This window comes from Rhipicephalus microplus, chromosome 5, assembly GCF_043290135.1.
Source record: "Rhipicephalus microplus isolate Deutch F79 chromosome 5, USDA_Rmic, whole genome shotgun sequence".
Taxonomy (NCBI): domain Eukaryota; kingdom Metazoa; phylum Arthropoda; class Arachnida; order Ixodida; family Ixodidae; genus Rhipicephalus; species Rhipicephalus microplus.
Genome location: NC_134704.1, coordinates 157,648,871 through 157,672,302, shown reverse-complemented (window position 1 = coordinate 157,672,302; position 23,432 = coordinate 157,648,871). Strand labels below are relative to the sequence as shown.

The following is a 23,432-nucleotide window of genomic DNA, read 5'->3' as shown; positions in this document are numbered from 1 at the left end:
GTCATTCATTCCAGTCTGCTTGGTTAATGACTATTGAAGTGCTGCCAGATAACTAAACTAGCAGTTCACTTTCATGTGAATGCTATTGAATTACGTGTGCTACAGAAACAGTTGTAAGCAATGATTTCCTACTATGTTGAAAAAAAATGGCATAATATCCACTGGTTCAATGATGGAGAGTGGGACGAAACATCCGTCCGTCTATTTGTTCTTGCTTCCGTCCGTCCATGCGTCTGTCTGTGTGACCGTCCGCACGTCCATCCGTGTGTTCGTCCCTGCGTGCGTCCATGCGTCCATCCGTTCGTGCTGCCATACGTGCGTCTGTCCATGCATCTGTCTGTGAGTCCGTTCGTTCATCTAGTCAACACCAAGTACCACCATCTCGCATCTTTTCATCATATATTACGCATATAGAAGCACCACCATCGAGCGGACATTCCAAGGACTAAACGAAAGGTGGCACACGCACACTTTCTTACGGCTTGAGCTTCGTGTCTACTTCCCAACTTTAACCACCTCAATTTCATGGCATATACTCATTCACAGTATTCATGGCACTGTGGTCCAACGCTCGCTAAACATTTCTAAAACAAAGGAGGTTATACCCAGCGAGTATAACCTAGAAGCCCTTTCTTGTCAGATAATGCTCAATGTGCATGCCAATGACTGCTAATTGGGAATGAGAGACAGGAGAAGTCGGCTTTTAGTTCACGCGCACGCAAATTTTTTATTGTTCAGCAACGCACAGGAGAAATCTCCCACCGGCACCACCTTGCAGGTCAAAGCGTAAGACAAGTTACGTACTACGATGAGGGACGAACGGGTGTCGCTCTAAAGAGCTTCGCGTCTAATATAGCAGTGGTTTATCCCGACCTTACCAGGATATAGGTTGGCTACGGATGGACAGACAGACGGCCAGATGAATGGATGGGCAGACGGGCTGACAGATGTACGGACGAACCAACGGACTAGCGAGCGAGCTCACGTGACCACTTTAAAAGCTTCTAGGCCTTATGCGGCACGCCAGCTGTGCACTGAATGACGTCACTGCTCCTCCGGCATGAGTACCATCATATGGCTTCATAAAATTAAATAGAGGTGACTCTGGCGCAGCGACCATTCAGCGACCATGAGAATGATGGGTAGTACGTGGATTTGCCTAGTCTTTGTACTTGTGGATGGCGAATTGCACTTGTGGCTTAGTTTATCGCTGTGTTTCGGTTTTGTTTCGAAAGAAAGAGTGAGCCTTTTTGAACTTCGTGACCCGATTTCAAATGGTAAGTCAAAAATTATAATGTGGTGATATGCAACCACTGAACATTTGCTCAATTTTGTTTCGTGGGATAACAGTTTCAAGCCTAAAGAACACACATGGAACCAGAAGTACGAAGATTAGACGAATCCATGTACATCATTCCCATGTTCACTGTAGCGCCGTGCGTAGCAGCTCCCATAGACACTAGCGCCAGGGTCCTCTCGAGTGTATATTTAGGAAACTATGAGTACCACAGCTCTCAATAAGCATCGCGAATCTTCTAAACTTCGGACAGTGTACATTGATCTACAATTTTTTTTTTAAATCAGTTTGATTTCGCTCCGTCGTCCAGCCTACACACCGTCACCACAATGCGCCTCGCTGGTCAACTATCCATTTCAGTTCTACATTTTAATTCATAGGCTTGGGGAATTAACCTTAACTGCATAACCAATTGAAGTCACCTGTCATAACGAAAGTCTTCGCAATAAAATGTCAGCGTTTGTACCTCCAAGAAAAAAAGAAATCACAGTTTTTTCACTAATTGATGATTTATATGTGGAGCTTAACATCCCAAAACCGCAATATGATTATGAGAGACGCCGCAGTGGAGGGCTCCGGAAATTTTGACCACCTGTGGTTCTTTAACCTGCACCCAAATCTGAGAACACGGGCGCTTTAAACTGCGGCAGGTGGAATGACCGCTGTTCTTAACGTCATCATTATTGAAGTTCTTTCGGCGTTTGTGAGCTGGATGATAATATTTTGACACAGTTCAAGCAAGGATGTGTAGTCAAGAAGGGCTTATTCCTTCTCAGCAAAACGTGAACAAGGGTCCCTGGACCGATTCGACGCTTATATAACGCACGAGCTAGGAAAGGTCATTGTGAACTCGACTCCATTCAAAGCTTTCCAGGCAAACAAAGGAGGCAACTGGGCCGCTTTCGAGGTCACTGTGGGTTTGGAGAGACCGAAACGAGCGCAATATTTGCAGTTGGGGCTGAAAGCTAAAACCCAAACCGGTTGTAGCAAAGGACGATGGATTCGTCGACCACTCCTGTTTTCCCCTCTCTTCATAGCATCGGCTAAATGGAGAGGCAAGTTTGGTACGTGTAACGGCAGCCGGTCTTTCGAACCTCACCCTACTTGTCAGAAGAGTTCTTGGAAACTAAGATCATCTAGGATCATTGGACGTGCGCATTATCTCGGTGACGTGGGCAAAACATTGGTGCAGTGAGCTTGTGACCGTATGTGGGCATCATTTAGACTGTTCCCTCTCCACGTGCATTGTGTGGTGTCCTTCCTGTCCTTCGTGGGTGGAGCACCTAGACCATGAAGCGCCGTATTGGCTGAAGCAGCGGACAATGCACCCAGGGTTGGCAACGCGGCGCCACATAAGCGGAAGACCTTTGTGTACCTTCAGCTCTTGAGTTCTAGTTCCTGTTCAGTTCTATAGCGAGCTCTTACTTGATCACTTGATCACCTCCTTTCGAATTCTCAGTTACTGACCATGTGAATAAATTGTTGTCGTCCTATGCGAGCACCTCATCTGACTTGTTGGATGATGGGTCCCACGACGGGGGCCCGCTACCCGAATGAGACCCGCGGGACCCGGAGTCGCAACACCCCTCTGCGTCTCCTGCCACGCGGTGGCGTCTGACGCCTAGTGTGCCACATGTTCTCTTTTTTTGCTTCTCCATATTGAGGGGTGCAAAGGAAGCCACTTTTTCTTGTGCGTTTAAAGGGCAGTTTTCAATTTGAAAGAAAAATGTAAAAATGTTGGCGATAAAAATATACTCAATCTGAAATCTCCGTTTCGCGAGTGGTACACGGTATACATAAATAACTTGTCGTTGTAATAACCACGTACATAGCATGCGTTATCTTGTACTACCCAAATGCAATGATATGCCATTTGCCATGCTCTTGTTAATGAATAATTATACTTTATGGAAAGCTTGCATGTTAGACAGGCATGCGCAACTAATGGTGTCTTCACGATCACATTTTGTACAAACGACTGTGCAGCTAAAAAACTTTTATTAACAACTGCACTTTCAGCCGGACTGGTACACAGGGTTCAAGAAGTGTGCTGCTCAAACATTGTTTTAAACACAGTGTTGTATGGAATTAGTTTTGTAATGCCCATTGTACATTTCTCTAAGCGGCCTTGAGTATGCTGTGTGCATACGTAAACCAAATTTGTATTTGATGCAATCTAACAGAAAAATAAAAGCGTGGCGAGTGTCTGTGTAGGTTATTGCAGCGAGCTGTGGAACGGGGGTTCGCTGGTTTGAATTCCCGATATGCCCTGCTTCGAAATGGTTTCTACTAATTTATTTTTCGTTATTCCTTTCTTACATATATAAGTGCATATACATATCGGGGACATGATGGTGACGGCAGAAATCAGCCGAGATTGTCCACATAATGGCTATCCCAATAAAAAAAAACATGCCCGCTGCCCCGCGATATCAATGAGCAGCGTCCTAGAGCATGGCTATGACAATTTTTACACATCTTCATGCAACCAAAATAAAACTTTTTCCTAGCGAGTGTAGAGGTTTAGAGTTGTATTTTTACACGAGCACTGTCAAGTCCCTTTTGAAATTTATTATCCGGCCATGTTTTATTTGCTACGTACAAACGAAGATGATTTCAGTCGTTTTTTATGTTAAAAAATTCTTACCGTGAGAAAAATGTAGACGCAGCACGCTGTCAGGGAAATGTGGCCGTTGAAGCGCATGCGAATGTACTGCGGAATCGAGAAAAAGATCCGTATTTCAATGTCCTTTCATCTTTATCACGAAGTCTATATACCAAAAAAAGAACAATCAAACACTCTTAAAGGTTTGCAGCATATTCAAAGCGATTGGTGTTGTTTCTTTGGAACTCCGCTCACACTCGACGGATTCTAATGAAAAATTTGCGGCTGTCCATTTGTGAAGCAATAAGCTTCTTTGGCAAATTCTTCTAAAAGAAGTTCTCGTAATATTTCAAGTATACACGCGCATCGTGTGCAGAATGCCGTATAAAGATCAACGATTCCACACGTGCCAGCGCTAGAGCCGCCGGCACGCCACTAATTCCAAGAAACAATCCTTCCTCCTCTACGGGTATTTTTAGCCTCCATATGACCTAGAGGAGTTGAATCCATGACGCGTAGCAGAAATAGGCTGTGAGTGGCCGAGCGAAAACTTGCGACTTTCGGTTAGCCTGCAAGCAGCTGTCCGCACTGCTTGTTGTTGTTTATAGTGTTCCCTACGTGCGCTTGCTTTAGTATTACCACCATGATACGTATGAGCACGGACTGGCATGGCAGCAGTGGTTAGCCAACAAGCACGCAGTTTACGGAGTCGACGGAGTCGTGGCAGCCATTAATTCATTAGAGCAGAATAATCATTAGAGCAGCGCGTTAGCGATGACATATGCCACGTGAAGGTGGGATAGGCGCGGGGCGAGAAGGCAAAGCTGCTTTCGGATATGATACCGACATAAGGTAGAGAAGGAAAGAGCAAAAGGACCAATCACCGCGTTTCTATATTTAAGCGTGCCAAACTCCGCTATTTCAGCACCGTTTCGAAAACTTTCACGCCTTCATGTTCGCTGTACGTTCGTGCACAACTTGCCCACCACAACTGAATTTCGGCCTCTTGGTTGTTTAGAGGGCTTTTAAACGAAGATGCGATTCGAAACAAAAAAATTAATGAATGCATATTCTAGAACAACGAAAATTTTGCTGTGTGTGTAGGCTTGTATTATTAGTTTTGTAGTAAGTCACACAGTCTTCGTTTTGTTCCATGATAAAGTGTACATTTCGGACTAACTTTATGCCCCTAAGTTTTTATGGTACTGAGCCGTCAGGGCCTCACATTGCTCCACATTAACTGTTAAACACAAACAACTACAATAAATCGTGTATAAGACGTTTTACTGGACAAGAAAAATTGTAATGAGAAAGTTCTTAGAATCCCCAGCCCATACTAATTTCTTAGGCTTGTAATATATACTGTAAATATCACGTTTTAGGCAATACTTGCACCCTTTACACGATAAAGAATATGTGGGCGAAATTTCATCCTGATCAAGCACTGAGAGGTACCAAAAACATGATGTCCAAACTCAAGAAGTTTCCCTAAAATGGAACTTGAAAAAACGCAGTTTTAAGGTGTAAGTCAAATCTCATCTATGCTGGAAATACATTGTTACGGAGATGAAGTAAAGGAAGACGAAGAGCAGAAGCAGCTGACAGGCACACGAGTGTGCCAATCAGACATGGTGACTCTTGCCTGTGGTTTTCCTCTGTAAATGCATCTTGTACTCAAATCACCAACCCCGTAACATATTGGTGGAGGTGCTGGGTAACCATCAGAAAACGGAGCTCAGCAGCGGACGTCGCATCGCTTTTCCAGTTATGGCCAATGCTGAGCCCTCCGCATCAGCGTCGGCTTCTCCGACGAACTCGGCGTCGCAACCATACGTTTTCACGCATCTTAAGGGTCCCGGTACTTTCTACGGGACTGATGACGTTGCCGTTGACGATTGGTTGGCCATGTTCGAACGAGTGAGTGTGCCGAACAGATGGGATCCCGCACTTCCGTTGAATAATGTGCTGTTTTACTTGAGAGGCACGGTCAATGTGTGGCGTGAAAACAACGAAGAACTCACAAGCTTAGACCAATGCAAAGAAAAGATGCGAGGGGTGTTTGGCAAAACCACCAGTCGTAAGATCGCCGTCAAAGAGGCATTGGCCTGCCGTGCCCGATCCCCCACGGAATCGTATACCTCGCATACATTCAAGACGTGCTGGCCTTCTGCCGAAAGCGATATGACAGAAAGTGACAAGGTCGGGCATGATGTCCTGATAGGGATTGCCGACAACGCGTTCAATTTCCTGATGTTCAAGGGCTGTTCCATCGTGGACGCGATCATCGAAGAGTGTTATCAGTTCGATCAAGTGAAAAGTCGCCGCATTCTTCAAGCATTCACCCGACTTCCAAACACCGCTGCAACATCGGCTTGCGAGGACCAGTCCGCACCACAACGTCCATCGCCGCCGGGAGACCTGACACGCAATGTTCGTCGCGAACTGGAAGCAATGGCACCCTCAGCGTTCTATTCGCGTAGCATCGATGCCACTCCTGTTACTGTTTCTCTTGTTCCAGCCATCATGCGCCAGGAGCTTGAAAACATCGGCGTGCATTCCGCGTGCCATGTCACCGCGCCCAGAGTCAGCGAACGCCCTTTCGCTATGTCCTCCTTTGTCCGACGGTTTTCTCCGCGTACTCGACACACGGCTGAGTGCCGAACTGCAGATGGCCGCCCTATATATTTCAACTGCCACCGCATTGGGCATATTGCTCGTTAGTGCCGCAACATTTGGTCCTCGGCACCTCGTTCAACGACCAATATGACCCGTTTCGACGGTACCATTCACACTATTTTCGCCTGCCCGTGAGTTCAATGCCGTTGAGCATTTTGGGAACACTTGGTACAGCCGCTTGCCTTCACCACGGGGACACCATGTCTCATTCGCCGCAAACACGTCGCTCATCGTCTCATTCGTCGCAGCCACAGCGCTTCTGATCCCCCATGGCTTCCGGCCGCAGTGTCTCGGAAAACTGAGAAATGCAGCCCCCGGAGATGGTGCTGCATTGACGACTTCCGCAGCAAATCCTCTCTCCGTTCCCACAAGACGAAGTATAATAGACGTTGAAGTAGACGGCGTACCTGTAAAAGCACTTGTCGACACCGGCTGAACATTTCGGTTATGAGTTCTAGCCTACGCTTACGTTTAAATAAAGTTCTGACACCAGCGGCTGCACAAGTGCTCCATGTGGCCGATGGCGGCACGCCGACGGTTCTCGGTCTGTGCACTGTCAAACGACCACACTACTTCTGTCATTTTAGCCGGGATTGACCGGTGACCTTATGACGTTATCCTAGGCTGAACTTCTTGTCGAATTATTCTGCTCTTATCGATTGTGCTACCGGTGTCCTCCAGCTAGAGCTTCCTCAGATTGTCGCTGAACCCCACACTGCCCCACCACGCCGGTTCTCTCTTTAGGATGTGCGGCTGTCACCTCAGGCAGCCACTTACGCCGTTTCGACCGCACAGCCACAGGTTCCGATGGTCAATATGTCCTCCTTTCTCTCGCCGACCTCCTTTTGAGCCGCAACATCGTCATTCCCCATACGCTTGTGACTGTCACTGACAATGGCACTTCGCTCCCACTTCTCAATTCCAGCTTGTGTCCTCAAGTGATTCCTCGGGGCATGTGTTTAGAAAAAGTTGTTAACGATTGAGAGTACTTGGTACTCTACAATGGCAGTTTCTAGGTCAATATATCTAATGATAACGAATTCGAAATAGCGGCTCTTACCATCGAGATTGATTTACTTCAGTCTGCTGTAGCTAACAGCACTTGTTCTCAGCCGGACCGTTTCTCGAAAATGAAATCACTCGACCACAACCCTGCGCAAGCCAACGCCATCCGTCACCTTCTCGCGTCATATACCGACATTTTTTTTTGACAACAGACCTCTAGGGTAAACATCCACCCTTAAGTACCGTATAAACACTGGTGACACCAGTCCTATTCGCCGAAGCCCCTATCGTGTCTCCCACACTGAACGCAGTTATCCAAACGGAAGTTCACAAAATGCTCAACAAAGGTGTCATAAAACCATCAAATAGTCCTTGGGCCTCCCCTGTCATCATTGTGAAGAAGAAAGATGGTACCTGGCGCTTCTGCGTTGACTATAGCCACCTCAACAAGATCACGCCAAAAGACGTATACTACGCATCGATGACACGTTGGACTGCCTGCACGGCGCTACATACTTCTCGTCTATTGATTTTCGGTCCGGCTACTGGCAGAATTCTGTCGATGAAATGGACCGCGAGAAGACGGCCTTCATTACATCGGATGGTTACACCAATTTAAGGCCATGCCTTTTGGACTATGTAACGCCCCTGCGACATTCTCCTCCTGCGCGACTCTCTCCTGCGCGGCTATCGTGGTCTACTTGTCTCTGTTACCAAGACGATGTTATAGTCTTTTCATCTACTTTTGATAGTCACCTGACCCGTCTCACTGCAATTCTCGCAGTTTTCAGAACACCTCGGCTACAAGTGAATTCCAAGAATTGTCAATTTGGCCGCCTTCAGATTGCCGTTCTGGGCCATCGTGTAAACGCCGATGGCATCCGATCAGATCCCGAAAAGATCCGTGCTGTCTGTAGCTTTCTGGTGCCCCGTTCTACATCTGACGTCCGGAGCTTCATCGACTTAAGTTTGCACTGTCGTCGTTTTGTGAAAAACTTCGCCGACGTTACCACGCCACTCACAGATTTGAGAAGGATACTACATTCTCACGGGGCCCCGAGCAGGCTCAAACCTTCACCGCTCTCATCGGCAACTTACCAACGCCCCTCATACTTGCCCGCTTTAATCCTGCTGCCACGGATGTTCGCACTGACGCCAATGGCCACGGTATCGGCGCAGTTCTCGCTCAACGGCACCACGGTAGACAGTGCGTGATAGCTTACGCCAGTCGTTTGCTTTCTCCCCCAGAGAGGAATTATTCCATCACCGGGAGATAGTGTTTGGCTTTAGTCTGGGCTGTCGCCAAGGTCCGCCCATATTTATATTGTTGCATATTCTCCGTCGTTACAGACCATCACACTCTCTGATAGCTGACATCTTTGAAGGACTTGACTGGACATCTGGGTCACTGGGCTCTGAGGCTCTAGGAAGTTTCGTTTAGCGTAAGCTACAAGTCTGGCCGTTTGCACAATGACGCAAACTGTCTTTCTCGCAGGGTTGGGCAGAGATGACCAAAAAAGTAATCTTGAATACAGATATCAAAATACCCGGTTCGGAAGCCTCAAATGCAGGTACTGAGATACATTTGTAATTGACGTAACGGGATATTTCAGGGATACATTTGGAAAAAGATGAAAAAAGTATTCCGGAATACAGATATAGCAATACAGATACTGAAATACTTTTTTCTAGGTGGGGATGAATATACTCCGTACACATATTAGCTATGTACAGCATAATATTTAAAGTCCGGAGTGCAATGAAACCTGCAAATAAATTTATTCATTATTTATCACCGTACTCTGAGTGCCACTAAGGTATTACAAAAGAGGCTTATACGGTACATAATTGTTGATAACGGCATGTTTACAGATATCAGTTGCCATAAAGAACTATGTTGTGTGAGAGCAAGAGTCACACTCATTGTGCACCGAAATCGGGATACTTGGCGGCAACAGTATTAGCTATGCTAGAAGTAGCCGATTTCAAGCGAAGCACTCGATCCATAAACAAACGATTCGAAAAAATGGTATGCTTTCATTTAACACAAATCTGTTTTGTGCAAACGTTTGGCGCGTCAATTGCACATAAGCAGCAGTAGCTTATCAAATACGCAGTCATCTAGACATCTTCGGTTTGGCCTAAACAAAAAACTCGTGAACCGGAAACGTCACTTTGTCACTCTACCGCTGCACAGGAGCAGAAATTTGTGTTAAAACGGATACAGTTCACATCGATAGGGTGAGCGCAGTAAGCATAGTGCATCAGCAAACAATGACTAAAATGCGGAGTGGGTGCCACCGGAGTGGGACCGCCACCTTACCGTAAGTACGTTACGTGTTACAGCTTCGAAATTGTTACCAGTGCGCTTCTGAGTTGCTCAAAAAAGCAATGTACTACCGCTAACGCCGTTACTTGTAACACGCTACGGCCAACACTGGACGAACACAACGGTCACCATGTGTGTCAGACTAAAAAAAAGGAAGGATCCTAAATTCTTTGCTGCTGCTGTAATGACACCACTTACTTCAACGACATTCTACAAAGTAGACTAGCAGTTCAGGCTAGCTGGTTTCCAGTTTTGCTAAAGTGGCCTAGCGCGAAGCAGGAGTGGAACATAAACAATGAAGACGAGCGCTTGCTTCCATTCAAGTTGAAGGTTTAGTGTTTCTTAGAAGCAGAAAAAGCAGAAAGCAGAATGAACGAAACAAAGATTGCAAATGGAAACGCCAAAAGACTTCCCTCCAATTGCCGTGTGGCCACGCTGGCATCTTCCATACATGTTTTGAAAAAGGAAGTGTTGTTGATGGTGCATAGCACCACTCACCGAGTTGTTTAGGTGGTTTGTAGCTTGCACAATAAGCTCCGATTTTTTTAATGGGTGCCCGGAAAAAACTGAGGAAAAAGCAAGACAAATAAAAAGCACTGCTCGCTAAATTTGCATGAGGGAATACATTTTAAAAACGGCGCTGTTGCTTGGCGCCCATTCTGCAGTATACAATCCTGCTCACAATGAAAATATCACAGCTGGATTTCAAAATGGCGGTATAACAACTGTTGGCAAGCTCAAACAGGCAATCAATCAAACATATTCTAGTTCTGCCTGAAGGTGCACAATGGGATATGCGTAGAAAGCGACTAGCTCGCTTTCAAGAAGGTAAGAGTCAGTTTCACCCTAACCAGACATGTAGAAATGGTGGGTGCATATCTCGCCTTAGACTGACAAGGTCAGAGTAGAATTTTTTTTTTACCATTGCAAGAACATCTCAGTTCATTTCCGACAAAAAAAAGTAACGAGATATCCATGTTCTGGATAGTATAGCGATACCGGCAATACATCGTAAAAGTATTTCATTACTAAGATAGAAACACAATTTTGAAAAGTATCTCGATACAGCAATACAGATACTGAAAAGTATGTCTGAAATACTATCGCGATACTCTTGTATCGCGATACTGTTTAGCCCTCCTTTCCCGTCATCTGGTGGATCCTCCTTATCCCGTTGCGCCTGACCTGGAGAGCAGCGTAATGGCGTTTACTGACATCAGCGATATGCACTCCAACAACGACAGGATTAGTCAGTGTGCACTATCATCGACACCATCCAGTCTGATAGCTGTTTCGCTGAATCCCGTATGTTCGTTCTGCATCACGGCATCCTCCACTGCCGCGACGTCAGCATTGAAGACCCTGAGCTTCTGCTTGTCATTTCTCGTCATCTACGACATGCCATACTTGAACAACTTCACGCCGCACCAAAGGCGAGACACCTTGGCCTTTCCCGCACATACGACTGCGTGCGACGTTGGTTCTTCTGGCGTGGACTGTACCGTAGCGTGCGTCGATATGTTGTCACTTGCAACCTCTGCCCGTGCCGGAAAAGACATTCTTTGCTGCCAGCTGGATATCTTCACCCAATTGAAGTTCTCTCTGAACCATTTCATCGCGTGGGACTCCACCTTTTTGGCCTTTTTTCGACGACGACACTAGGAAATAAACGGATCGTCGTCGCCACAGATTATGTGACTCACTACGCACTAACAAAAGCCATGTGCCATTTGTGCCACTGACGTAGCGGATTTTCTTCTTCATGACGCCATCTTACACCACGGTGCACCGCGACAGCTGCTTACGGACCACGGCCGCTCTTTCGTGTCCAGAGTTGTCGACGACCTCCTTCGATCATGTGCCACAGCTCACAAGCTATCTACCGGCAACCATCCAAAAACTAATGGCCTAACTGAACGTCTCAAACACACGCTCACAGAGATGCTTTCAATGTACGTCTTCCAAGATCACCGAGACTGGGACAACATGTTGGCCTATGCAACTTTCGCATATAATTTTCCTTGGCATGACACCACGGGATTTTCACCTTTTAATCGTTTGTGTGGTCGCGACCCTATGTTGCCATTTGAAACCACCTTCCCTGTGATGCCATCTACTTCCGTGTATGCTCTCGAACCCATTGACCGGCCTCACATGGCTCGCCGAGTTGTCTCGCCAGGTCACAGGATATGCAAACAGCCCGCTACGACCGACGGCATTGTAATATAACGTTTTCCCCAGGTGACGACGTGCTCCTCTGGACACCGTGTCACCATGTAGGTCTCACCGAAAAACTCTTCTCTTGATACGCAGGACCCTACTTAGTCTTACGTCAAGTTAGCCACGTGAACTACGAGATAGCGCCACTGCACTCCAATACGTCACCAAGTTCATCACTTGTTGACATTGTCCATGTTCAGTGCATCAAAGCATACTTCTCTAGCACTTCTCCTGACTCGTACCAAGACGGTGCTACAACGTAGCCCGGGGATCCTCTTACAGAGATGAAGTAACGGAAGACGAAAGGCAGAAGCAGCTGACAGGCGCGCGAGTGTGGCAATCAGCCATTGCGACTCCTGTCTGTGGTTTCCCTTACGGAAACGCCATACATGGCCCATATATAAGTTATATCTGGCCATATATAAGCATATATGGCCGCATATGTGGCCACATATAAGCATATATGGATGTATATCTGGCGGAGTCGGTTCATGTATGGGGTTATATACGGCCATATATGACGCGGTTGGCCCATATAAGGAGTCAAATCTGGCCAAATAAGGCACGGCCACACCATATATAACATATCAAGTGGATCCTTATATGTGGAAGTGCTCTCTTATTTAAGATGAACCACGTATATATTTAGCAACGTGATCACACTATGCGAATTGTAATATATAACATTTTGTACACAAAGCTGACCTGCTTGTTTTTCATAACAATAGGAGTATTAAATATATATGTTGTTTCCGCCATGCAAAAAAACCGAAATTTCAGGTCAGCTTTGTGTACGTGATAGTTGCAACTCAGTTGAATGCATATATGCATGCATTCGTGTAATTTAACTCGTACATTTTTCATAGCATTTAGGTTTGAAACAATAAGTTGCAATTAATACGACGTAAATAATGTATACAAGAGCAGGCATGTTTTACGAGGAAGTAATCGTGTCAAGTCACAAAACGTATTGAAGCTTCCGAGCCTCGCTATTATTATAGAGCAATCCTATATAGTATTATGTAAAGACAAAATGCATGCAACTTATATTGTTCACATTAATGCATTGTTTAAAGTGGCAGCAAGAAATAGTAATTTCAATGCACTTTCAGCTTCCACATCGGTGGACAAAATTTCTGATTATTTGAAAGTTTTGATGGCTATATGCTCCCTTCATATAACAAGATTTCTCTTAATCCTGTTGACCCCTCATCTGCGATTGCTTTCAGCAGCCATTTACTATAATTGCATGCGCAGTGCAATGTTTAAGGGAGCATTTTCAAAAACAAAAAGAACTTACGTGAATGCAACTTGCAGGCACTATTATGAGAACATTCAAGATGGAAGTTGTACTAATTTATTGCAAAAATACATCTTGCGTTTCCTTTGGCTACGTATAATGTTCCTGGCTGTGCACATAGTAAATTTATCGAAAATTTTATGATTGCACAAGTGAACAAATAATATAGTGTAATGTTTGCAAGCGTCAAATAAATCTCACGTTATAGACATGTACGTTAAGAAAGGTGCAACTGACTCACACGTGATACATATTTAATGGACCATGTAATGAAATGCTGAAGCTTTATAGCAGCATTTAACGTAGGCTGCCGAATTCACAAAACTTCTATTTTGTGTCGGTGTGTCATTACTTAGTCTAGGTCACTAAAGCGCACGTGCCATCATCAGGATTAGCCTAAACATTGCCTTGTCAATACCATTAGTATGACACATTTTTTGCGGGCTGGCGTGATACCTAAGCCAAACTCTACATTATGTAAACAGCCCCTTGTTGTGCAGGCGCGTAACGATTCAAACTGCTTGCGAACATATCCTTTCAACACCAACACGGTAGTGCACTTACTTATAAGATATGTATGCCGGTACATACCCACCAAACTGCGCAAGTGCACACTCACGTATAGAGATTCATGGGCACCCGGACACTGGCATTTCATTCAATGTGGCTAGATATTTTCGGCCATGTCAGAATGATATGAGTGTATTATTATTATTATTATTATTATTATTATTATTATTATTATTATTATTATTATTATTATTATTATTATTATTATTATTATTATTATTAATATTATTATTATTGTTGTTGTTGTTGTTGTTGTTGCTGTATTTTTCAAAACGCCCAACAGCAAATCCATATGCTGTCATACTGCGTCGTTATGTAAGTTTTTTGAGATCAGTTATCTTGGTGTTCTTTTTGATAGCATGCTGAATTGTTTCTACTTGCATTAAATGTGCTGCCATGCGAGGCCTTCATTCTCTTCCTGTTGGCTCAACATCTCGCGAGAATCCGGTTCTTTTACAGCCTTCTACAAATTGTACACCGCGATATGTCGTGGTCAACTTGAGTACATATGCATATTTGATTTGGAATGGCCTTGCTAAATCCAGCAGTAGCGCCATTGAGTGAGTCCAGAAAAATTTCATAAGTATTTACCCCCATCGTTTCACTAGAATCCTTTCAACACTGCTAGAATATTATATTTGCCATCAGTTAACGGCCGGCAAAATCGCGCTGAGCTGTTATTTCTTTACAAGCTAGTTCAGGGTGAGATATTCTGCCCTTTTCGGTTGTAATAATTTTGAAACTCCGCGTAAGTTATCGAGAGAGAATCGACCGTTGCATGTACCTGCCAGCTTCTTTCAATACTCTATCCTTTACAGAATACTGAGTCTATCTAACGTCAACTTTCTCAGTTCGTTATGTTTTTCATAATCTACAGTCATTTTTTTTGTCAGTGAGGGCTGCCCTGTCCTAACGTAGCTTTGCACATGCACAGATTCTTCCCTTTTCCGTCTTTCAGGAAGCCTTCGCCACGGTTATGTATATTCTACATTATTTTTCAGTCCCATTCCATGAATATCTACTCTTTTATTTGTTGTTTCCATTGTGCGTTGATTTATTTTCGACTGCTCGTTTTTGCTATTTTTTGCATTTCTGTGGACAGTCTGTAATGTATTGTTTCTTTTTGTTTTCTTTTCGCGCGCGCCAGCATGAAAGACCCTATGGTTGTTCTTGGGTAGGTTAAAAAATGATTGATTCATTATTGGTTGATTGAATATTATTATTATTATTTAAATGCTTGCGAAATAAGATGAAAATTCCGCTGAAACGCGTCTTCGTAGCCAGCGTACACGAAGCAGCGATTTCAGCTCACCGGAATGCCTGTCTCAAAGGTCTTGCACGTGCAGCTTTCTGGGCCCGCGGGAGGAAGTTGAAGTCCATTGTTCGAAAAAACTCGCCTGACTGCATTGGTTGCAAGGGGTGCGCACAGTAAAAAAAATACAAAAAAGGGCGCCCGTCGGATGAGTGGACACTTCGGAGAAAGTTGGTCGAAGAAGCGTGGCGCGTAGGCACCATGTAGCCCTGCCGTACGTGGCATACAACAGTCTGTCGACAGTCGACACAGCAGGAAAGAGAGTGCCGCGGCCCATTTCAAGTAACGACGAAGAAAATAGTTTGCACAAACATTGAGTCGTATGGTAATAACATTGCGTCAATAATAGTTAAAAAATGAAACGTCGTTCACCAATAAGCTCAGGAAAATTTAGTTCTAGTGAAAAGTGCGTAAATCATTGATCTCAAGGAGTAATGTAGTATCCATTGCAATATTCATTGTCAAGCCTGCGTGCACTGTATCCGTCCGCGTCATTGTTGTTTTTTTTATTTTTGCTCGCCGGAGTCATGGGTGCCGTGCTGATCGAGTTTGTTAATTTTCATTCCTTTTGCTCTTATTTCGTGTTCAACTGCTGCTCCAATTTACACAAGATAATCGCGCAACTCTCAGGAATCTACTTCGCTGTACGTGGCGAAATTGTGGACGGACGTGGAAGTGTTTTTGTGTGCGTGTGCGTCTGTACGCTGCTGGATTGGCGATCGTCAACTTTTCGTGCCAGAAGAAAATGGATACCCACGCTTGCGGGCAAGCGTTGCTTCAAAACTTCTTCCTAAAGCAGTACGAATGCACGTGGTGGCTTTAAGGTGTGAATAGGTTATCAGGATTAACAGGCTCCTTGAAAGACAAGTCTCGGTTAAATGTTAAGGTAAGTTCATCATTTTCATTACCTTCGCACGTTGTTCATAAATATTATGATAACTCGAAAACATACCACATTGCATGCTTGCTGAGTAAATAACTTTATGCTAATTGTGGTTACGTCATTAGGCTGTTTTGTTTAAGCGATACGACAACACTTTCTTTTTTTTTCACTTGATCCAGACAGTGCACTATTTAATCAAAAAATCTACGCCAGGAAAGTGTTGGTTTTGTGCCATTGTACTTTTTATAGATATATTGATGTAAATATACTTGTGTCTTATTTTTCTCATTTTAACGCTTGAGGAAAAACCAAGGATAAATTACAACTTGCGCAATTAAAAATAAAAAAGAGTTGCATATCTCAAACTCCAAGGGTGTCATGAGATTTATGAGCCCACGTTTGAATTATTCTTGCGTTTGAATTTATCTTTCTTCGTCTACGTTCTACTTGTTTTTATAGTTACGTGTGTTTTGATAAGGACACGCAGTTAAAATTTTGTTGCTAGTTTGATTCTTCAAAGCAGGGTGCTATGTCACGGATCCAAATGGAAAAACTTAAGAATAGCCCGTAATTTAGTTTGCGCCATCTACAACCAGGGTGATATAAGTGTAAATTTGACTGCAATGCGTATATCACAGGCGACATTATCGTTACTGATGTCGCAAAATCGCGTGGTTACCTTGAGGAACTGCGCATACCCGCATACATAGTTACACAAAATAATGTGGTGTCGCGTTTTAATCCGTGAGCACTGTAGATAGTTTTACGCAAGCCGACAAATAAACTGGTATGATGCATTAGGGCTTGCAATCTGTGAAAAAACTGGGGGACCGTTAAGCTCCGTTTTTCACAGTTGAACGTGACAGCAGTATCGATCCTGTTTCTTGTGCGTAATTCAATCACTTAGTGTGTACTCTTTATTGCATGATGCTACTTGAACAAATTTAATTGTGGAATAGTACTGTGTAATTGAGAAGGTTGAAAGTGTCTCAATGAAGGTTTCGCACATGGCTGCATTTTGTGTAAAAAAGGGGTAACATAGTTTAAAGAACAAGAAATATTATGTAATTACTGAGTTGCGCCAAAAAATTGAAATACAAAAGGAGGACACCTAGACGCAGCACCCACTGACAACTGAAACATTGCTGGAGAAAACAGACATACGTATATATGCGGTTACGAGAACACGTGCGGTGAAAGAAAAGGATTAGATGAGCAGACAGATTGTATAAATGATGCGCTTCCAGGAAAGCTACCTCAGTAGCAAGCAACATAAGTGAGAGTTACGTGACACATGAATCCCCAGCTTTGTTTATGAAATACGCCTCTCCAATTTCCCGCGCCATACCGTGCCACTGAATTTAGCTTTAACTAACGTATTCCAAACAAGGGCGCGCAGCCACACTCTACAATATGATGATTGGTTAAAGAATGGTTGTTAATTCCTTGAAAGAAGCTTTGTGATCTACAATTATATAAATAAATTCTAAATAATACTTCCCACACTACAGCGCAGTGCCGTCCACCACACGATGTCCACACTGTGAAAGAAAATGATCAGATGTCTGCTCATCTAATCATTTTTTTCCACCTCACGTGTTGTCGTAACCGCATACATATGTCTGTTTTCTTCAATAAAGTTTCAGTTGTTAGTGTGCGCTGTGTCCAGGTGTCTTCCTCTCGCACTTCAAATTTTTTCGCGCAACTATAGTTAAGATGAAGTACCAACTCGCCCAGCAGAACGTGCTTCTCAATATAATGTGTGTAAAATGTTTTAGAACTTTATGCACCCACTACGCAGTCGTGAAGAAATACGTGCAGTAACCAGTGTGCCTTTTGTAATGGTTGGCTGTCTTTAGACCGCGAAGTCACGTTGGTAATAACGTGTTGTGATGCTTGATGACAATGCACGCTTGTATCATGCAATATAGCTGCGATATTAAAGGTGTTGTGAAACCTGCATGCAGGATACATGTATTTATTAAGCATGACGGTTATTTTCCTTGCATTTACAACAAGAGGAAGTTATTCATGCTTTATTTTCAAGCAGATGCATAGCTGTGTTGTAGAGCACTTGCATGCCATGCAAATTGCCTGCATGATTTCGATCATCACTCAAACCCGAAAATTTATAATATTTGTTTTATTTGCATTCTCTCAATTTTCGATCATTGACAAGACGATTTTTCATGGAGAGCCACCGATGCCTACACCGGAATTTCTGCAGAATGAGCTCATTACAACTGTTACGTTAATGATGCATTATTGGCAAAATGGAAAGCGGATTACGTTTACAAAGTACATTTTTAGTGTCCCGTTGGAAAGAAATATTGTTAAATGCCTCCGTTCCCACGCGCACAGAGACCTATAGACACCAGTTTTAGCAGTCGTTCTATAGGTCATTAGTCACAATACTTGTACATAACAAGCTTGCATACCAATCACTTTCGACCGAACTTCTTAAAAGTTGATTATCAACTCATTTAAGTTATTCAATGCACACGCAGTTCATACGGTCAATAGCAAGTCATATTTCGTTTTGACTGACTATGGACGCTCCATTGACACACGAGAAAAGTTTTAAACATAACACACTGTGAAAGATATCTTTACGAAACTCAAATTGGGTTCTTTTATGCTATTTATTTTTGTCAAGTCGGAATCGATAAAGCGGAATATTTACTTGCACCGTACTATGTCTCAGACCGTGATGACCATAGGTTCAAGATTAGAATAATCGCATGCAAGACTGACGTGTTTCAAAATGATTTGTTACCAAAAAAAAATTACAAGATGGAACCAGCTGCCTTCTAGCATTGCCTCTACACTCCCAAATATTTGTTTTATTTCATGTTAGAATTGTTCCGATTTATATGTTAGAACATGTTCCGATTTATATATGAATTTCTCTTGCAGATTGTGATTCAGGTGACTTTGATTATTTGTTTGGCTGACTATGTATTTTTTGTATTCTACTTTTCGTAAATGCTCCCCCAATGTAATGCCAATTGGTGCTGTGGGTAATTAAATAAATAGATAAATAAAAAAGTGTCAATAAGTAAGCAATAAATTTAAGCACAAAGAATGTATCTCTTCAGGAAAAGTGGACTAACAGTGACATGTGCCCACCACAAACTTTAAATATGATGCCAAGTTACATTTTAGCAAATTGTTGTTGAGAATAACTTGAGATATATTGAGGATAACTTAATTGAACAAGAATGTTCTGGGGTATGTACTGCCTTTGTTTTGGAGATGACAGTGACTGCATGCAGACCTTTCAACAAACAGGTATATTTCTAGCTGAAGAATGATTTGAGCAGCTATATTTTTTGCCGGTGACACAGGCTGAACTAATATAGATGAATCATTTGAATGGCTTTATATAAAGGTATCCATATAAGGCCATATATGAAAGCATCCATATAAGACTTTATATGGATGCCTCTATATATAGCAACATATGGCCATATACAGCAGCACCCATATATCGGGATATAAGGCCTATATATGGCTATATCAGGATTTGAACATATCAGTTTATATACGGCCCATATATGGGGATTCCGTATATGGGCCAGATATGCCCAATTCCTGATGTAGCCATATATGGGGATTTTTATATAAGTCCATATATAGGATTTTTGTAAGGGTTACCTCTGTAAATGCATCTTGTACGGAAGTCACTAACCCCGTAACAATATCTTTGCTTCTATAGTAAGCAATTTGGGTTTATTAGTAGAAGGCTAAGACGCCTACGTTGAAGGAACACTTTTTTTAAAGATCATTTCTTCTATTGTGCTTATTTCGAGCATACGGCTTTAGTGCACTCCTCCAGCGAAATGGAATGGCGTCCCCGAAATGGAGTTGCCGATATTCGCTAAGAAATCTTTCGCTTAAAAAAAACGGTATCACTTTTAAATGCGAAGCATGTTTTAGCGAACTTCGGCAATTTTGAGCGTATCTATCTATCTATCTATCTATCTATCTATCTATCTATCTATCTATCTATCTGTCTGTCTATCTATATATCTAGTTATCTAGCCGCCTACGACTTTTGGCTCTCCTGGCCGTTTCGATAATGTTATCGATACCAAACTTGGTATGGCATAACATGACTATATGAAGAACATATTTGACAAGTCAGAATACGAAAATCATGACATGTATGTCATGATTCACATTTCACGCTCATGCAGCTCTTGCAGTGGTTTCGTTGACATGGCATGTTGCAAAACTGGTATGGTATGGCATGATTGCTTGGCGAACACAAGCGACCAACTCTAACATCAAAATTATGACATGTGTGTCATGTAACAATATTACTACATGCCACGCTCATGATGCGGTACCGGCCGTTTCGCTAGCGTCATAAATACCATATTTGGTACTACGGTACGTGCATGGATGACGAAGGTGACTGGTGCAAACATGATAATCATAAGATGCGTGTCATGTACCAACATGACTACATTCCACGCTCATGATGCGCTGGAGGCCGTTTCGCTAGCTTCACTTATACCACATTTCGTATTACGGGACGTCAATGGAAGACGAAGGTATGATATTGGTGCAAACATGATAAACATGAAATGCGTGTCATGTAACAACATGCTTACATGCTACGCTCATGATGCGTTTGCGGTCGTTTCGCTAGCTCCACGTGTTCCAAACTTGGTATTACGCGACGCAAACGGACGACATAGGTAAATGAAACATCCAAATAAAATAATCATGACATGCATGTCACGTAACAACATGAGTACATGCCACACTGATGATGCGCTCGCGGCCGTTTCGCTAGCTTTACACACGCCAAATTTTGTATTACCTGACGTCAATAGATGACGTAGAAGCGTGACCGGTGCAAACAAAATAATTATGAGATGCGTGCCATATGAGAACATGACTACATACCACAGTCAAGGCGCCAATACATTTCGACGTGACACGGTGCACGTGCTCGCCAGCGTTCACTTGGTCGCATCACGCCGGCAGTGCCACGCCCGGCACCGGTCCGTGCTGCATTGTGTGACGCATGCGCGTTTCTGTGCGTCCGGCGTACCACCGTCACGAAAAGAGAGAGGCACTGCAGTGTTGTCTGGGTAAGGAATTGGCGCAAAACGCAGGATGTCGTATCCCGCGCTGGTTGCCGTCGGGCCGCGCCGACGGACGCTGGTCGCGTTTAGCGTCAGACTATAGAGTGCACGCGTTTTGCTAACGTAGGGTCGCTGTGCCCAGTTTGCACGCGCGTCAACGTTACATAGTATAATGGGCCCTTCATGATGCGCTCGCAGCCGTTTTGCAAACTACACATATAGCAACTTTGGTGTTACGTGGCGTCTATGGATGACGAAAGTATATGACTGGTCAACGCCTCCTAGAAAAACTATGCCTGGAACGTCGCTCTCGTTCCAACGAGGAGCTTCATGCCAGCGCAAAATCTTGGAGGTCATGCCTCCTGCCGCGAGTTGCGCCCGTCCGCCGCGTGGAACCACTCACCTCCATACCGCTCAGTCACGTGACATAAGCTCACTGCTCTGTCACTTGACATCACAGCTGCTCGAAGGCACCTGTGAGAGCATTGCTGCGTTCGCAAGGGGTGGCCGCCAAAGGCGTTCACCTCCGTTCACCACCGTAAAAATTCGAGGGTAGGGCGGCGCCTTTGCGGCTCACGTTCCAGGCATAATTTTTCTAGGAGGCATTGGACTGGTGCAAACTTGATAATGCTGACAAGCGTGTCATTTAAGAAAATGACAACATACCACGCTTATAGCGTGCTCACGGCCGTTTCGCTAGCTCCGCATATACTAAATTTGGTATCACGTGACGTGAATGGATGACGAAGGCAAAGGACGCACCAAAACAAGATAATCATGACACGTAAATCATGTACGGCATCATTTACCTCCACGTCGTAACATTGTTCTGATTTCAAAGGGACATATCAACCTTCCTTTCATGCTTTACATATCATCAACTCCTACTGTACGTGGGATCTGCCAATTTTTTGTGCTAGCGCATAAACGTATCGCCCATTGTGCGTACTGCCTTGGTTTCTGTTCAATGAAAGTGCTTCAGATTTGAAAGTTAGTTTTACGGAAAGTGTGTTGTTCTTGACGGCCAAGAAATTCAAATGGGACATTGGAAATATGTATCTCGAGGGTGAACAACACTTGCACAGGGTGTCCCCCCCCGGCCGGAACACAGGAAGTTCTTGCACACCTCCTTCCCCCGACCCCTCACATCTCATGATTTACACCACTGGTTGCACAAGAGATCTTTTTTCAGTACTCGCCTCAAATATAGATGTGATGCGCAGATTGTACAGAACTGGCACAAAGACGTGTGTAGCCAGAGGGATCATCACCAGAGTCATCAGGTATGCCCAGAGAAGGTGCCAGCCGTAGGCGTAGAAGTGGGCAGGAAAGCCCACGAGTCCCGTTGAAGAGAAGAGTGACGCCACAGAAGACGCAGCGAGAGGCAGTGTCTTCAGCATTCGACTCGCAAGAAACACCTCGCTTCTCACCGCGGAACTGTCCGTAGCGTTGTCCCTTTTTCGGAAGGAGAAGTATAGACCGAGGAAGAGATTGGAGAGCACCAGGAACCCGAACAGGGCACCTTCCAGAGCTCGAACCATTTCGGTGGACTTCTAAAAAGGCGTGGCTTCGTCCCTGTCTCTTGCACAATGAACGTTTGCTCTGAAAGAACGGAATCGAAGACATTCAAATGTCATCCCCGTTTTAAACACAGTACCTGTGATGCAAAAGTTATGAATGCTAAATAAGATTAACTGTGCACCCTTTTTATGTTATTTCAGGAGCTCTGAGCACGCTAGAATCTATTTGATAATAACGTTGAGCAACGCATACTACGACATCGTATTTAAAACCCACCATGGCACTCGACTTCTGACCCGGACGTCACGGGATCAATTCGCAGCTGCGGCGGACGCATCTTTCAAAAAGTGTTTGAAAAACACCAGGTTGTCGAACTTTCCGGAGCCCTGGACTAATGCATCCTACGATAAAATTGTGGACTAGGCACGTTAAACCAAAATATTATTATTATACACCACACTTCACCATTCGAACATCGCGCCCTGAATATGTGGAAGAGGGAGAGTGATGGGGGCGGTTATGTAAAAAATAGCATGTTCATTCTTGGTCTCTACTTCTCCCTTCGAAATAGAAACACTGCACTCTTTCTCTTTCGCCAGAAAATAGTGAGTGATG

The 23,432-nt window shown here is 44.0% G+C and overlaps 1 protein-coding gene across 1 annotated transcript in view; it reads right to left on the bottom strand.

Annotated features, from left to right (window-relative positions):
* LOC119174148 (sodium-coupled monocarboxylate transporter 2-like) overlaps positions 1–22,837 on the bottom strand; it is a 58,382-nt gene extending 35,545 nt beyond the window's left edge. Inside the window, exons 1-2 of the mRNA XM_075894644.1 lie at positions 22,496–22,837; positions 3,945–4,010 (exon numbers count right to left, since the gene is read on the bottom strand). Of these exons, the coding sequence (XP_075750759.1) occupies positions 3,945–4,010; positions 22,496–22,837 (408 nt within the window). The remainder of the gene's footprint in view (positions 1–3,944; positions 4,011–22,495) is intronic.
* Between the last annotated feature and the right edge of the window lie 595 nt (positions 22,838–23,432).